The sequence below is a fragment of the Cyprinodon variegatus genome, unplaced genomic scaffold (genome assembly GCF_000732505.1).
Source record: "Cyprinodon variegatus isolate N-32 unplaced genomic scaffold, C_variegatus-1.0 Scaffold229, whole genome shotgun sequence".
Lineage (NCBI taxonomy): Eukaryota > Metazoa > Chordata > Actinopteri > Cyprinodontiformes > Cyprinodontidae > Cyprinodon > Cyprinodon variegatus.
Genome location: NW_015150682.1, coordinates 239,373 through 258,006, shown reverse-complemented (window position 1 = coordinate 258,006; position 18,634 = coordinate 239,373). Strand labels below are relative to the sequence as shown.

The 18,634-nt window shown below is 38.7% G+C and overlaps 1 protein-coding gene across 1 annotated transcript in view; it reads right to left on the bottom strand.

Annotated features, from left to right (window-relative positions):
* adamtsl4 (ADAMTS like 4) overlaps positions 1-18,634 on the bottom strand; it is a 42,617-nt gene that overhangs the window by 13,107 nt on the left and 10,876 nt on the right. The window contains exon 5 of the mRNA XM_015381234.1: positions 5,014-5,116. Within this exon, the coding sequence (XP_015236720.1) occupies positions 5,014-5,116 (103 nt within the window). The remainder of the gene's footprint in view (positions 1-5,013; positions 5,117-18,634) is intronic.

Sequence of the window (18,634 nt, the reverse complement as noted above, 5' to 3'; positions counted from 1 at the left end):
TTGCCTTCCTCCGTCATCTGTTCTGTGTCCTTCAAGGCTTCGGCATCTGGAAATCTCAGTTCAGCAAGCGACTGGATGGTATCACCAACTTCTCACGGTCTGAACTCTGTGTTTCCTCTCACCAGAGTTACCTGCCTCGGACGCCCAAGCCGCCACGGCTGCAGATCCGCAAACCATCCGTCGCTACTTTCATAAATGTTTTTAAGTTTTCACACTGTCTGTGTTGCCTGAATATCAGGTCCCTCTGTTCTGAGTCATTACATTAAGATCCTAAACTGGAGATGCTCAGCATTCTCTCAAGAACAGAAAACAGACATTAAGATCTTACACAAAGCTGAGACGAAAATTCTTACTTCATCTTCCTACAGTTAGCTAGTTGGGTTATTCCTACATGGCTTAAAATATTTTTCATGTTGTCTGTCACAAGCTCCTTCATTCTGTTTGCAGAAATACAAACAGAGTGGTTAAATTGTCTTCAGGTTTCTCCTTTTTAACACCCACACTGCAGCTTTGCCTCCTTTATCTCAGGTTGTTTTAAGCCAATGTCCCTATTGAGACATTAAAAGGTCAAGGTTTGGTCATGTCAGGGACATTGTTAAGGATGCCAACACTCCTCTGAAGAGTGAAAATTATATATTTTAACTTCAGCTAGACAGGACTGCAATGGCATGGTCTGTGTGAACATGCAGGTGTCTGTAAAGCATGCTAAATGTTATTTTCAGCATAGCATCCTCTAAAATACAGGAAAAATACAAAAAGGAAACAGGAAAAAGGGAAAAATTTAAGCCCTAAATCTTTCTTTGCTGGCTTAGTGGTTTTCAATATCCATCTGTTATGGTTACAGATTTTTAAATCTAAAAATGCCAAAGATAAGTAATGTGGTTTCTCAGAAATCAACATCTCTTTAATTTACAAATTCAAATCCTGGCTCCTATTCTCCTTTAATCTTTTTAATCAAGTTTGACATTATTCATTTAACCTATCTCTTCCCTCTGTATGTTTATCAGTTTGCTCTGGTCCTAAATTTGTCTCCACCATAAATCTGACTCACTCTCAGCCTAGTTTTCAGACACTGGCATATAAATATTGCCTAAATATAGTTATTCACTATCACACCATCTAAACAAACTCCAGCAGCAAGAGAGAGAGAAGGAGAAAGGCAGAGGGGCAGGAAGAGGAGAGGATAGTGTCTAGAGAGGGGACAGGAATTGGGAAAAGGGGAAAATGTTCAAGCTAAACAACACCTGCACAGACAGTGTTGATAAAGCACTTTAAGGGTGAGGGGGTATTATTCACGGTATCATTTGTTTGACACGTAGAGCTTTAATGCAGTAATGCAAAGATCAAATCAGGATGAAAGGTGCATCAATAATTCAACTTTAATAGTAACCTGAAGTGAAGCGCAGCTCTTTTTAAACACTTCATTTATCTCTTTAGATTGATGATGGGGGCTTGATGGAAAAGGTTTGGGCTCTGGCCAGTGTTAGCCGTATTAGCAAAACAGTGCAACACAATTTACTTTGCATGCAGTAAAAAAAAAAAAAAAGTCATTCTCTGGTAAAATCCACTGACGTTGTCTGTTTAGCATCCAGTAAACACATTGGATAGGTTGTTTTATACAATTACCCTCATAAGTAATAGATTACAAAGATGTTTAATATTAGAGGTCGTCAGGTTTCCCTGCTACTGCTGGGTCTTCTTTTCTTTCAAGAAGACATTAAATGGACATTTCAGCTCATTAAAATGGATCTTTTGAGTAGCTATTATGAGTTAGCGTCTTATGCACGACCGCTGAAAGCAGGCCCAGGTTCCAAGGGGTTTCGGGGTGCTCAGAACCAGATCCGACTAACAAACTTTAATTAAGAACACATTTTTTTTCACAAGACACGCTGACGAAGAAATACATAGGCTTGATATTAATGTTAAATGAAATATTTTCTTATAATTGCATTTTCAAAATCTGTCCTTGTCGCATTGGGAAAGTAACCCCCGACCACCGTTTCCACACTCCGGAATGGTTTGTCAAAAGGAAACAAGCAAAAAACAGAAAGCGATTGAAAACAGAGCCAGAGTCTGAAAAAAAACTAACTTTGAGTTGTAAATCAAGATGTAGGAAACAAAATAAATTAAGAAATGAGAGCTCCTTAGAGATTGTTGCACAGTTTCTATTAAGAAAAAGATAGATTATTTTAATAAACATGACAGTATCTCCCAACTATGAACAATATTGGTATTTGTCTGGGTGACAATGATGTTAATAAAGCATTTATTACCACTTTATTATATAGAATAATAACAACAAAAAATATTTCTAGTGATGCATCAGAACATTGCCAGATTATTTGCTACGGTATTACAAATATGAATTTGCCACAAACAGCTCTGACATCCAGGGATATGGATGCAGCGGCTTGATGCTTTCCATTGTCCTTTCTGCTTGGCTGAGGAAATATCTGCCTCCAACATTTTAAATATTCCACCCTTTGTATTTTGTTTTCCTTCTGGACAAAAACCCATAGTAACATCTGGCGTTCGTTAAAAAATGGGAAAAAAAACAATCTGCATTCAGTCCTTTGTCAAATGACTGTTGTAGCTGGAAGTTTTCATCAGCAGAAGTTCAGCTTGCAGAACATATGTAGGCACCAGAGGAATGGGAATGCACAATCAGGAATGTAAAATATGGAAAGAATCATTGTTATTTTGACGTCAAAAAATGGGCACATCTGGCAAAAGCTATTAGCTTTCTAAACAGGTAGCACAGAGAGGGTTTAGTGCTTCTATTTTTCCATGAAAACATTCCCTTTCTGCAGCTGGAAAAGAGATTGGAGGAAGTAAGAAGCCTGATCTGCAGCAGTAATATTGCAAGATGGAAAACTAAGATACGTGGCTGACACTAAATAAAACACAGAGAGGGAGGACTTAATTGGGTCATTTCATCTGATCCATTGCTTACATGAAAATATTGACGGCAGCAACTTTTACTGCCAGTCTTTAAGCACCATCAGGTTCTAGTTTTCAGAAGAAAATCATGTTTTTGTTACACGCTCTACTGGATATCTGGTTTCAATTTCGTGCAAAGCTTATATTTAGGGATAGATTGGGGAGTATGTTTTGTGTTATGACAGAGCAGAACAAAAGCTGTGTATGTAAAAGATGGGCTTCTGGGTCTACAGCTTCAGTTTTACTGATACAGTGGAACCCTAAATGCACAGAACGATGCCTACAAAAATATACACATGCAAACTATTTTCCCACATATTAGCCCAGATTTACTGAGCTATCCACATCCAGAACACCCCTGCTGCTACGCCCATGATGTAAATACACAGGAGATCAGGCACATGCTTTATACGCTTAATGACCAACACTGCTGAGATCATCTCACAGCTGCGTTCACTCCTCCTCCTCCTCCCATATTTCTGATAATCCTTCTATTCACTCTTCCTTCTTTTATATATATAGCATTCCTCAAATATCTCAGAAAAATGCCTTCGCTGTCTCTTTTTTTTCTCCTTTCATTGGAAAAAATAGACTGAAAGGACATTTATACAATGCAAAGTTTTCATACCCCTTGACTGTCATCTTTCCTGTCCGTTCTGGAAAATAACTAATCACAAACACAGCATGACACAGCCACCATTATATGGGAGACTTGAAAAAATGAACCCTAAACTGTTAAGCAATTCTGCTCAGTCAGAGTGAATAAGGAGGAACAGTTAACATTGATTTACAAGGCTTACAACAGATTTGTTATTGGATCTAGGTCTGGGCTTTGACTAGGCCATTCTTTAAAGGGTTGCTGTTCTGCTCCACTTCCATCTTAGGTCTTTAAAAGCCTTTAACAGGCTCACACCCAAACTAAATAGATAAGACCCTCTTTCCCAGGCGATACAGAACACTAGCATCCCTGCAGCATCATTCTGCTACCACCATGTCTTTGAATGTTGCATCTTGCACATAGACCAAGAAGTTAATTTCAGTCAAACTCGGCATGTCTTCTTAACTAATTATGGCAAAGTTCCAAAAGTTCTCCTGTATGTAAAGTATGTAGTTAATTTTTCATTGTGTCATTTTTGTTGTCCCTCTTTCACAGAGTTCAGATCCAGGGAGGTCGGCTGAACAATTGATTTGTTCTTTAGATTTACTCCATATTTTTTACCTGCTGCAGATCTCTGTAGCTCCTCAAAATGAAAAACGATGCTGGTTGTCTTCTCTTACGGGGTGGGGGCTGTCAGATTTGGGGAGGGGAGATAGCCTCGTCTGTTTAGCATTGCCTTTGGAGTTACATTGAGGTTGACTCTATTTGCTAGTTTTATAACTTCTGAAAACAACTGATTGCCGGATTTTATTTATGGTTATCAGAGTAAAGGGGCCTGCTGATAAATGTGTGCTACCCTCAGAGATTATTTTAGCATTTAATGATGGTTGAAATATAATGTAAAATGTCATTTTTTGTGGTGATAACATCAAAGAAAGTGTAAAGGTTATAAGTGCTTTTCCAACATTCTGCAGTAAAAACCCAAGATGAGCACATGGAACATTAATGTTGGCCTTCTTCGTCTCCCACTGCTCATATGACAAAAGCACTTGCATCTCATCACATCTCACTACTCTCGTGTTCTTTATCTCAGGCTGCAGGAATCTGTGTCCTCAGTCAGAGCAGGGAGGAGACGCTTGGCAGGAGAGGCAGGCAGAGAGGGAGAGATGTTGGACAAACAAAAGGAAAAAGAAAAGAAGGAAAGTATTCTGAGCAAAGAACAGAAGCAGACTGAGCTCCAGTCATTTGCTTTTCCCTCTCGCCTCCCATCACATTCAGGGCTGCGTCAAGAAGCGGGGGATGCTGGGGGGTTGGGTATGAGACGAGGCCTTCCAAGAGAGAAATTTGAACCCACTCAAACTCTTATTTTATTCATCCCTTCACTGTGCCAGTTAATTCTCCCTATAAACCCCCGTCCTGAATTAAAGCAGGGAAACTCTTTAATGACTGTGCAAGTGTGTTAACTCAGTGTTTACCTTCAGTGAAAGGCTCCCAGTTGTAGAGGCGACCCATGAACCTCTGGCTGTTAAAGGCGGTGCACTGCTCTGCTCTGGAGTCCACCGCGTCTCCTCTGCACACCTGGAGAGCCAAAACACAAAGACAGAGAAGGGGGGGAAGGTCAAATAATTTAGAGACACACAATGTGCTGGCATGAGCAGCTTCCAAAGCTAAGGCTGTTTCTCTACTGGTCCCCAAACAAGTTAGGGTGGAGCAGATTTATTGGAGAGCAAGGAAAAACTTCCAATAATGAAACAGGAGAATTAACTGGAGGCCATGGAGGTAGGCATAAACGCGCCATGATTTTATACACGCAGCCTGCATGCTGCTTTGGCCAGCAGCAAGCACATTCACAACATATGGAAGTGATAGATTTTCTGGAAGCGGCTGCTCCCATAAATCTGCTGGGAGTTTCGGTGAAAGTGAACGGCTATGTGAGCACATGCATGTGAGTGTGAGCAACTCGAGCTCAAGCTTCAAGAAATCCTCATGGAGTCATGGAGTTTCAGAATACCTGCTCATAGACAGCAGCTGAAATATTATGCTGACAAAAGCCTGCCAGGTTGTAGACATCCACTTAATGAGCATTTCCATCATCAAACAACACAAGACAGCGAAGAACATTTACCAATAATTGCTGAAAGAACAACACCTCAATGCTCATTCTTTATTCCTCATTTTACTTCCAAGTAGACTGACTTGCCAGTGAATTTTTTGAAGCTCTCATTTTTTTCCTTTTGACTTTATGTGATTTCACATTTACTTTCTGTTTAAGCATTCAAACATTTGCAGAGACAAATCCCCTTAAAATGACTTAGACACATAAAGGCTCCAAAATTCAAAGATTGTACCAGTGTATAATGATCATAGACCAGACAACCTCTCAAAGAACAGTTTTAACAGCAATTATATGTATTTCTTGAGTTTAGTCTTTAAAACTAAGAACAAGTGACAGACAGAAATTACTACTAAAATTACTAAAATCAAGAAAAAAAAACAAAACAGAAATCTTTGGGAAAAACTACGCCAACTGATGAAATTATCTGTCAATGCACCAAAAGGAAAAAAAAAGATTTACAATTTTTAAATCTAGAATTAAGCATGTTGAACCATTAGAAATGAAAAATTTATGTTTTAAAAAAGAGAAATGATCTAACCCATCTAAATATGAACACATATTTTTGTAGTGCATGGATGACCAGCTGAATATGAAGCATCTCTTTAGGTACTCTTTCAGGTCTTTGGTGAATTTTTTTGTCTACTTTTTAAATAAAAGCCATTTTAGATCTTCATTTGTTCATAAAAGTTGGACTCTGTTCTATTTTGTGATGATCTGGTAGAAAACAATGTTTAAAGAAATTGTCAAAGTCTTAAGAAAAAATCAAAAGACCTTTTAAAGATGCGAGAAATTAAAAAGTTGCAAAAGTAAAAAAATAAACTTGCTTTCTCTTTATAATTTCCATAGTATTATATAATTATGGTATTTGTAAAGTTTTTGTTAAGCAAATGTCTACATAACAGCATAGATGGCTGTGTTTACAACAATGCCCCTAATAGAGGAAAAAATATTAGGAGGATTTGAAAAGATTAAGCAACGAAATTCTGTAGCCAAGAATTTAGAGAAAAGATTTACTTCTTTGCACGATCTCTGCAGCTATGAAAGCTTATAACACATAAGACCATGGTGAAACACAGCCTTACATCAATCTTCATCTGGAGACCTTTCATTATATGGGCTCCCCAATCTAACCTATTCATAATCTCACTTCGATGAGGTGTAGCTATAAAATTTCTTTTGCTATGGGGATCAGTTCAAAAATAAAGGTTTGGGGATGGTTTTAACACAAAACCGAAGAGTTATTTAAAAATGTTCAAATGTTTGTTCAAATGTGACTGCTTCTCACTTTCACAAAGTGAAAATGAAAGATTTGTGCCTGATTGAAAGGTTTGGTGAATATAGTAAGCTCTGTCCTCCTATAAAGTGGAGGTCACATTGGGACTCATGCAAGAACTGTTTCTATGTACAAATTCGTTCTTCAATCAATCGTATGAGTGATTTAAGAGAAAATGTCACATTTACTATGTTTCTCCTATTTCTAATCTTCTCTCAGGCCGAATTAATTTTACAAGTTCTCTGGACTCGACATACGAGTCTTGCACAATCAGTGAGTTGTTAACCCAAACCTAGTTCAATCATTAAATACTCAGAAGAAACTGTCCATTTAATTAGACTAACAACATTACTTATTATTCTGTAATTATAAATTCGTTGATCATAGAACTATCTGTCACTACACCTGCAGTTAGCATGTCGCTATCCAGGGGAGACTGGTTACATTTGTTGTATTTTGTCTGAAAAAGAACAATCAGTGAGTTTTAGGTGAGATCAAACTACTATTGAAATAACATCTGGATGGAATATTCTGAATAAAGTTGATGCTTGAAACTCCTCTAACAATTATTTTCCTCCATGAAAGCTCACTGACTTTATTTTTACATAAAATGTGGAATGTTTGAGTTTGGGTCTTTCTGAGTTTATAAAATTAGAGTTTCACCGTTAACATTTTTATGTTAATGGGTTGTTTGAGGGAGATGGAGAGAGCAATCAAGGGATCGCAGATGTGTTCTAGAGGTGTACAGTAAACTTGCACATTTGTATTAAAATGATATTTTGGAGAATATTGACATGTCGGTTGTTGCCAAACTCATATTAAGTTTTACATAATATGTAGCACGTCTTGCTTCCAGCAGTAGGTTTCATTGATCGCCTTTCTTTTGACATGTTTCTGACACAAGTTTTATATTGATTTTTTTTTATCATTATTTCTATCTTTATTTTATTTTTACTTCATTTACAGCTCTTGTGATTTATTCCCCACTCCTTGGCTTATACTGCTCCTTTAATTCTGCAGCTCAGCTGTCAGCCAGCAGAAACTCGATCTCCAAACTGGTAAAGATTTTCTTCTTTGTCTTCAATGCAATTTCTATGAATGGACACCTAGTGACAGTGTGGGAAATCATAGCCGTATATGAAATTACTGGGGCGGTAATTATGAAGATTTAAAATTCTCATGATGTGTGCTAACTAACACACAGGTGGACTGCATCATGTTTACGCAGATCATTTGTAAAGTTATCTGCTTTTAAAATTCTTCGTTGAATCTGATGTGTTGCATTTTTAGAAGCCTGGGAAAGAGAAAAATAGAAATTTACGACAAGAATACAAAAATGATGTTGGATTGCAGCCAATTGTCTTGCTGCAGCAAGAGAGATCTTTGCAAATCTTGTTCTGATTTTCTATTCTACTTTCTCAATTCAGTCCACTTTTCCTGTCACATTCTTATCTACTTTGATTTCTTGATTGTTATTTCCTGTGATTAGAGTTACAGGAAATTAAAAACTGCTGATAAAATTTGGAGTATTTGTCAGCAGAATCTTTGGCTAATGTTCTTTATCTAAACGTTCTGAGCACTTCACCACTGAAGACACATTCAGGTACCGTGGGAAGCCAGAATCTCACCGCCTGGCAAAATCAAAGCCCTGTGATACACAACTGGCTTCAACACACACACAGGGGCAGACATTGGCATTTCACACACAGACATCTCAGATGTCTTTGCACCTCTAATCTCTGTCAACTATGAAATCGTCTTGTCTTTAACTCCTCTCCGTCTTTGATTTGTTCTTCATTTTTCTCACCCCGCACCTCTTAACTCACACAGCTGTTGCAAACAGCTGGACATTTCTAAAGCTATCCATTTTGCAGGGACACAGCAAGGGAATTATCCAGTCTGTAGATACATCTACTCTCAAAGACACAGTCATGTGTCGGTCCTCCGTTCCCACGCAAACCAGCAGCAGTGACAAAGTTTAGCCTCAAAGAGACTGATTGGCCAAACAACAGATTGTGCACTCGCTAACACTTAGCTCCCTGTATTCCTCACTCACAAAGAATTATTTATCCAGAGTATGCATGTGGATACATGTGGCTATTGTGTCTCAAAGGGTCATATGTTCTCCTAAAGTATGAAACCAGCTCCTAAAATTTTAAGTGGAAAGGTTTGCAACCATTTTTCTGTGCATAAATTAATAGATCTCGATCTAAATGATGTGCTACAGCTCAGCTACCAAAGTGAATCTGACAAAAACCAGAAAGGCACCAAGGTTCTTGAGGGTCAGCGCACACATGTGACCCAATGTATCAAAGAACCGTATAAATCTGTCATGGAGTATGTGCTAAATGTGGTCAGTGATGCTTGTAAATATTTCTGCAGGACATAAACATGCAGAACCACATTTAACACTGGATAGTGTTGATATAAAATGGCATGCATGCGTGCTAACACAGTAAAAGTATATACAATGGACAGAAAGCTATAAACAGGCATGCAGGGATGGTGTGTGCAGCTGTGCAATGCAATGGCATGTTGAAAACGAGAAAAAGAAGCCTCCACTATAGGCCCTGAATGCATTTAAAAGAAAGGAAAGAATGCAAGAAGACTCAAGTGTGTGCAGTCATGCGGATGATGACAGAAGCCCAATAGTTTGAATGGACTCTCCTCCCAAGAGGGTTTAGGGTGTGCAAAAACATCAGGAGGCTAATGGATGAAATGGTAGAACAAGGAGGGATGGTGAAGTGAGAAGTAAAACAGACACAAGAAGACGCACATTCACTTCAGTTTCATGATACTACAGGAGAGTCTGTGTTATTGAAAGGACATGTATGCTAGGAGTAAAGGATGAGGGGGTCTTTATTTATGTTAAGGAAAGCATGAACAGGCTGAGAGGAGTGGGGTGCAGGGTAAAGACACTTACTGAGGCAAATAGCAGGGCCCCTCAAAGAGTAAAACCCTTCCCCAAAGCAAATGCTTCAGTTCACAGTGTCAAAGAAAGTGATCTGGATTTATAGCCAAACTGAAAGGGATCCTCTAAGGACTCAAGTAAGAGTTATTGAGTATTGTCAGAGTTGAAGAATGTAACAAACTTTTACAGAAAATGTCTCCAGCAGTTATTTTTTTTAAACAAAACATATTTTCAAAATAAATCTTAATAAAAGGAATTCATTAAAAAACAATATATTCAGCAGCAAGGCTTAGAAATCAAGTCACACATCAGTTATGCAGAAATAGTCTCTTTTTGCCAGATTGGGACAACCCAGTTGTTTCCAAGAAAGTCAAAATCTATGATTGCATTGACCTGAGCTCTGAAGTAAACATTGATGCTCTGAAGTAAACATTGTCATTGTAATGTCACATGATCTTACTATGCTAGCATGTTTTCTTCCTACTCTCTTTTATTCTGTGCAATTTGGAGGAGTTTTCACTTCCCCCCTAGCAAGGAGACTGATTCTGCAGGGTGCTCAGCCTATACTGATTTCTATGATTGTGGGCCTGTTAGCACATTGGACTGCCAATTGTAGAGGCTCAGCAATAATTAATGCTACAGCCTTGACATAGAAATGATGTGGCGCACATGGACACCTGACTGCAAAGGGTGTTTCACAAAATGCTTTGAATAATTGTGATTCCTGGTTTAAACTGTACCTGGGAACTCTCTAGACTTACCCAAGAGGAACTCTCTGCTGACACTGCTGAGACCACACTCTGATTGTTCAGTTTTGTGGAGGGGAAGTCAAAAGCAAAAGACAGTTTAGAGTGTGGGTTGGGTTTGGATTCAGCAATTGTCAACCTATCTAGTGGAACTACTTGCAACCAGAGAAACATGCTCATGGTCAACAGTCAAGGTAAGAAAGGGGGTTTAGAAGTGAACCTACTTTTATTTAGTCCCAACTGTCCAGAACATGTGGGAAAAAAAAGCTGCATCTCCACTTCTGCCCTACTTGGGGATTTATATCAAGATAAATCTCAGATATAGCACAAACACAACTTTTAACTATAACCCAGCAAACTAAAGTAAGATGTATTGGTTATTATCAGGGGAAAGTGATGTAAGAACCCTTTCAATTTAATATGAAATCCTCTTAAAGTTATCAAATCGGGCCTTCAAATCAGGCAGAGGAAGTAAATAAAAATGATGTGAAACAGGAAGCTTCTCTCAGCGGAAAAATATTTTTTCCCCATCTTTCACTTTGACAAATACTATGAGAACAAGTCAGAGAGCAGTTGGATAAACGTTTGTGGACTGACTGGCTCAAGGTGAATGACTGATAGTAAATAAGTGAATGTTAAAGATGTGTTTTATTGACAGAGAGTCTGCAATATACACCAGCTTGTGAAACAAGGAGGGGTTACAGCCCCAGGGTACACAAGTATGCAGCACACAGATAAATACAAAGGTTCCTGATGATACACATCACTCTGATGTGAAAACCAAACACAAATTAAAAAGAAAAACAAGGTTTCTTAATGGATTTTTAAGAAAGCGGAAACACAACAATGTCATCGTTCTTAGTTCTTCTGTGTGAGTCAGCGCCTGCAAATCCAGTGGCATCATTTCACTAACACATACAGGTTAAGGCTGGCAGATCATTCCTTGAGGATTACTGCTAACAAAAAAAAACTGACCCGCTGGTCCCTGCAACTATAAATCAACAGGCAACGGCAGCTATCGCTGCCTGTGTGCACATAGATCCAGGAGATGTTAATATGAGTTCAGTTTAAACGTACTCTCTGGTTATCTGGTAACGGAGACCCGGTGTCTGTACTACTGTAGAGGAACCACCCTGATTTCGGCCTCGACCCCGTGGGGATGTCAGAACTCACATCGATCAACAATGTGAAATAGGAAGAGAGAGGAAGTGGTAGGAAATGTCATTGTTGTACACAGTAGATAAGGAACAAAGTAAAAAAAAAAAAAAAAGTGCTCAAGGAAGACTGTAAAATGCAAAAAAAAAATCACATGATCAAAATTCTAAACATTTTGGACTTATTTGGTAAAATTCTGGATCAGGATTATAATACGTTAAACTGAATAAATGCATTTATGCATTCATTATTTATGCAAAAACACAAATAAGAGCATTAAAATGCATTTTATAAGGATTATAATTGACCAAAGAGCCCCTCAGATCAGCATAATTACATAATTCATAAAAAAAAAACCCTAAACAAATGATGTATTAGAGAGATACAATTGTCATTTTGATTTTGTGGTTCATAAAACCAGACATTTCTTTATTTCCCTGGACTAGTTTTACATCAGTGTAGAGTAAATCAACGAGATTAGATTTTGAGACTCTGTTTCCGGGAAAGATTCTGTTGGTTTTAGAAAGAAAGCAACAGAGAGTATTTCAAAACAGCACATCCATTACTATAAGGCAGTGTATTACCTTTTAATTTGCTATCTTATTCGATTTCTTTACAACAGAAACAAGCTCTAAATCTCATCTTATAGATCTATGTGTGATCTAAGTGTTTTCTTCATTGTGTTTAAGCAATTAATGGCAGGTGGGGATTACAAAAACATATAATGCAGAGCTAATTAGGTCGAGTCATAAAGACCTGAAGTGGGGTACAAAGTCAAAAACGACACCTGTTTGTTGCAATGGGGCTTAAATGGTGAAATAATGCAGAAAGTCTGTAAAACAAGTGAGAGGTGAAATAAGGCAGACTGAGAGGGATGAAAAGAAACATGAAAGTATATTTGTGGGAGACTAGAAGCACACAGGAGCGTCTATAAACAGACTGAACAAGCTGCACCTGGATTTAATGGAGAAGCACCTCAGCTTCTGCTTGTTAAGGCATTACAGTTTGAAGCAAGTGTGTGCAACACACTACCACATCTGTTTGTCACCTGATGAAAACAACATTATGATCAGTTATAGGGCTTGTGGCTCCACGTTCATGGTCCTAATCATATATTTCCTGTATGTAATGACAGACTGTGATCATCTGACTCTCACTGAGGAAGCCTGAAGACACGCCAGTGAGTCTGCCTGCTTGGTTACGGCACAAACCCTGCAGGTCTGGATGGCAACGGTTTGATCCGTTTCCGGATTGCAAAACATCTTAAAGTATTAATCAGACTCTTTAGTAACTCAGAAACAAGAACAGCATATCTGCAGCCCAAGAGCTGCATCTTCTATAAGCCATGCGCCTTATTTTGCAATTTTGAGATCAGGAATCCAGATCCAGACCCAAATTACGCAGATTTTCCCCTGATTTATGCTGTATAATGTTATCCTGTCCTCAAGACAGACTGCGCTAAGATGGTAAAAACAATGTACCTCCTCTGAGGCTCTACCCCTTTGGCGCAGAAACTGATTCACATGAAATTGGTTGCTGTGTGCTGATCCGATCTAAACACAACCCTCAGTTTTCCTCTTTAAGCCAAAACAAGTTCCAGAAATGAAAAGGGAGGAGTTCGATTGGAAATGAAGTAAGAAGCGGATTAGCCTATGAGTTGAACAGGAAATCATTGGTTGTGTTTATTGATTAAAGTCTGCAGTCTGCTTCTAATCACTGTTTTGCTGCAGCTTTTTTAAAGATTAGAGAAAAGTCTATAAGGGCAACATAGCTGAATCTAATTAGTCCACTTCATGAGCAACAAATCAATGAGAAAATAACTTTATATGATAGCAACTTAGAAAACAGCAATGCAGAGAGGTATAAAATGTGATGAATATTGTTTTATTACCTAACCATGATTAAAATGTCCCGACAACCCCCCACTTCTCTGCTGTGTCTGCTGGTCTCCATGATGCTATTTGTTCTTTAATAGTCTCTAATGAAACTATGAGGCCTTCACAGAACAGCTGGACTCATTTGGAAATATTTCCCACACAGTCCGACTCATTATGTGACTTCTGAGGGCAACTGGTAGCACCAGATTCTGTTTAAGGGTAGGAGTGTAAATCAGGGCACTTTCTGATTTTATTTTGTCAAAAAAAAAAAGAAGGAGAAAAACATCCACTCTTTGTTAATATATCAAATATGTGAAAGTTATCCAAGCAAAAGGGTTGAATATGTTTGCCATGATTGTCTTAAGAACAGCGGTGATGCAAGCAGAGGTTATGATCCTCTTAGTTTTAGAAATGTTTTGCAGTTTTTGGGCCCAGTTTATTTTTGTTTGGGTTATTTTAACAACTGAGCAGCTGATTTGATTTCAATCTCATGCATCATGGGTTGTTTTATAATCCAATTTAGATAAAACAATTATTTTTGCTAGCTTCCAGTGCATAGTGCTGTGTTGTAAATCCAGCAGAACCTTTTCCTTGACAGCTGTGCATGTTCACCTTTCCCTTATTAAAATCTCATTTTCCTTCAGGCGGTGTCATGTTGAGTTCAGCTCAAGCCCGGATGATGGAGGGAGAACATTCCCCTTAACAAGATCTGAGGTTACCCCCCACCACCAACACTTTCTTTGCAGATCTCCTAGGGCCAACAAATCCATCTCTTCCTTGGGTATTGTGCTGCCCCCATTTATGCCTACAGCTCATTGGCTGATTCTCCCCTTTATCCTCAACACCTAATACATGTTTATGGGGAAATTACAGTATAGTTATGCTAACTTGATGTAGGAAAATTAAAAAATTGCATTGTTTTCACAAACAACAAAGGTTTCAGAGGCTCTCTAGACTTCTGAGCCCCAAAGCACTGCATATGGTGCTGGAAGATAAGGTAAATGGTTCTGGTTGTTACCCTTTTTACTGCTTTATATCTTGAAATCTTCAAAATTCAGACAAGGAGGGGGAGGCGAGGATGTTAAGCTAATAAACTTTAGGGATGTCTTTCTGGTGCTGTATAAAGCTGCAGCTGCCCCTGATGGTATCCGTCTTATTAGGTCATCCTAAATGTAACACTCGCTCTATCATGTAAAGGCATTTAATGTTAGTGACTCTAGGTAAATATTTACTCTGGAGGGAGGAGGAGGGGTGCGTACAGTCACCATAACACAGTGTGAAAAGCTGCAGAGGGGAAACGCTTCAAACCTCTGCCTCGATTTTTAAATCCGCCAGACAGAATCTCCTCAGATTTCACCTCACTCTTCCTCCCGTTCTCCAACAGAATAACTTCTTCTCTTGTTACCCTTCTCACACACACTTTTTCATCAAAATAAACACTCCGTCCCACTCTGTCTGATTTCACAGCCAACCATCCCTAACGTAACTCATGAAATCCCCACCAAAGGCTCTTTCTTCATGCAGTCTCACACTCCTGACGACTCATTCTGACCAGCCCCCATTTCTTCATAACTTCTGCGAATGATCCAGGGCAGCTTTTCTAGAAAACAGTGCTCTCTTTCACTGCGCCACTTCCTCTACCACCCTGTGCTTAACTCATGCAAACACACACATGTGTTCACCTTTTGCCCTTCTCATTTCCTCGTAGTTCTCCACTGCAACAACGCAACAGAACAAGAAAAGCACCCCAACACAACCAATGATTCCTGTGATGGGCCTAAGGCACGCCGTGTTATGACAAACACACCTAATAGATAATGGGATGTGTCACTCTTGGTCTAGCTCACCCCCTAAATTACTTACATACACACACACACATTGAGTCCATACAAGCCTGGGCAAAGAGCTGCATTCAGCACTTAAAACCTATCTGGAGGACAGATAAAAACCACCGCTCCCTGCTCAAGGAGCAGACAGAGCTAACGCAGAGGCTAAGGTTAGGTAAATATGTAACTCAATGAGCCAGGATTGGCTGTCGGCAGACCTCTTTTAGCCAAGCTGGCAACCTGAGGAGGAGACATGCTGCCAAGGCTTTAAATCTGCCTTAAAATAAGGGTAGCAACAAACAAGAGAGGACACACAGGGAGCAGGAGAGAAAGAAAGAACACGAGGAGGATGGAGGAAGAGGGGATGCCAAATTATTGTTGCAGGGAAAATGCTGAGAGCTCTTAAGTGTCAAACTGGCTCCCAATTCAAGTAACTACTTCCAGCTGATGAGAACAAGCTGCTGATATGCTGCTAGAGAGGGGAAATGTGAAAGTGTGTAGGTGTGTTTTGTTAAAACCAATCTTATCTTCTGTCTTTACACATCAACTTAAAGCAGACCTGCAGCCAGTGGAATAAATAACCCACTCATGTGTCACTCTGGGTATTTTTGTCCGTGTGATATGGACTATGTGGCTCTCTTTGTTAAGATACCTATATGTTTGTATTCAGACATTAAAAAGACTTTTTCAAAAAAAAAAAAAAAAAAAAAGCATTCCCTTAAGCAGGGCGAATCCCGCTTCAATAACACATGTCGGGCACAAAGAGAGGAATGTGAAACCAATTTGGTCCGTGTGAATGATGTACTCTTACAAGCAGCATTATTAGATTATGACACCTCATATATTTCCTTCATATCATCTGGAAAGAGCTGGTTTGTACATCTTTCTATCCACTTTACTTTTGTTTTAGAGAAATATGTTATACAGTAAGTTTTATACTGAGGTGTGAGATTAAAAAAAGGAAAAGCAGTAGGGTGGAGATTTCAAATACATTTCAACATTTCAAATAAACAGCCTCCTAACTGTTATAAAATATGTGGAATCAGTTTTAGAAGGCTGATTTGATCAGATTGATCAACTAAGTTAGCTTCTATCCCATGCTATAGATACTCATAATGTTTGAGAAAGGACTGTTCCTCATAATGTACGGGAGGGGGTATTATGGCTAATGTATTTTTTTATCCTACTTGTTCCATCTGTAACCAATCAGTGCTGAACATGTCCCACAGTTTTTGGGGGCCTCTTTAAGAACCTGCAAGAGAGAGGATATTTTCCCTTTCTTCCTCTCAAACAGTCTGGGCCTAAATGGGCTGCTTGGTGTGAATGAAAAACACACATTTTTCACTCTCTGGAAGATAAACTCTCTTTCTATACTGTATTCTATATTGGTGGTCTTTTTAAGGATAATGCATTTCTTCAAGAATACAGAAACTATTTAATGCTGAAAATATATCAACAGAGAGAACAGTTAAGATATGTGAAACATGATATATATATCTTATCTTTTTATTTCCTACATTGCAACCATTTCTACGCTTTCCACACACCAAAAGATGATTAGGAAATGGAACAAAGTCAACAGTGTGGGTGAGAATCTGTCAAAATCTTGGGTGGATGCCAAACATTACACTGCTGGGTTTATAAAACTGGAAACATATTGATATCAGTGTCTTGTCCCGAGCCAGGCTTTCCTCCTGGGCCCCACCCCCCAACACTTAAAATGCAAGCCATTGAAAGTGAGATTCTTAGATAGAACTATCATATGGACCGAAGATTTGTTAGTTCAACTTCTAACTTAATGTTCCCTTTGCTTTTTACTATCAAAGTAGCTTCATTTATAGACGTTGCAGTTGGGCCTGTTTTTACGGTGCTTTGTCCTGTTTCGCTCTTAGACAAGGCTGGGATCAGCTTTTACTGTAACTAACTGTATCTGTTCTCTTTCAGCCTTTAGACCTGATATCGTGTTCAGAGCTCATCCATACAGCTGTTTCTTCTCTAAACAGAACCACCTATGGAGCTAGTTTGGCGTTACCTTTTCTAGGATAGAAAGCATTTATAGATGTGCTTCTATGGTTCTTTGTCTGTCTACTTAAACCTGCAGGCTCACACTGCAGGTTTATTTCTGTTTAAAGGGTTTTTTTCCTCTATATTGTCACTGGATGCATGCTCATTGTAGTGGATATAAAAAACCACACTACTCAAGGAAACAATTACTGTCGCCAAATGCTCATCGAGTAAGAGCCAATCCTGCAAAATCAATGACTGGATGTAACCAATAGCTTTCCTCAGATAGAAAACCTTTTTAACCAGTTTGTCTGGATGATTTGATTGAATTGTCTCTGCAAAGTACTTTCAGATAACGTATTGTGAATTGGCGCAATATTAATAAACTGAATTAAACTGACTCAAAAACAGCATATTTTTTCAGTTAAGAAAAAATATAAAAGAACATATAATGGTAATTTTGTTACAAAAATATTCATTTATATTCACACTTTTTTTGACAGGAACGCAGCAATTAGTCTTTTTCATTTATGAGCAAGTTACTATGTGTCTGAGTGCACAGAATGCAAGAATAAAGTTGTTTTCAGCAAGTATTCCTAGATAGAGATAGCAGCCTCAGCATAACAATTAGATACCCGACTCCAGACAAGTTGAATGTGATTTGACACAGAAGCCTCTTCATCTTAGCCACTCTTCAGAATGAGGAAAGACTTCATTCTACAACAACATAGCTGAATCTAAATGGAACCTAAAATCTACCACAGGTATATGTTAACCTTGTTAACCTAAATAAAACAATAATATTTGTGAACCTGCTCCCAGAGTGGAAAAGGCCGAAGCCACTCGCCTCGTTGGATTATGTAAACAAAGTCAGAGTTGCCTCCCTCCGTTAACAAGCATGCACTCATTAAAACAGCACCAACATCTGACTGGTAGTCAGGTTTCAGCAGCTTTTTAAAGCGCACTTCATGGAATAGAATAAGAATAACATGACTTCTTGGTGTGTACTCCGTGTGATGCCTGAAAATGTACACAACTTCAAAAGTTTTGGGTTTTATAACGGAGCATTTCTGCCATTTTTTTTATATTTGTACAACTTATGTTTTCTGTTTTTTTTTTAAAGCCTGTGGTCCCAATTTGACAAGCATCCTTCATTTGTGGTTCCCTTATGTGATTCAGCACCACATT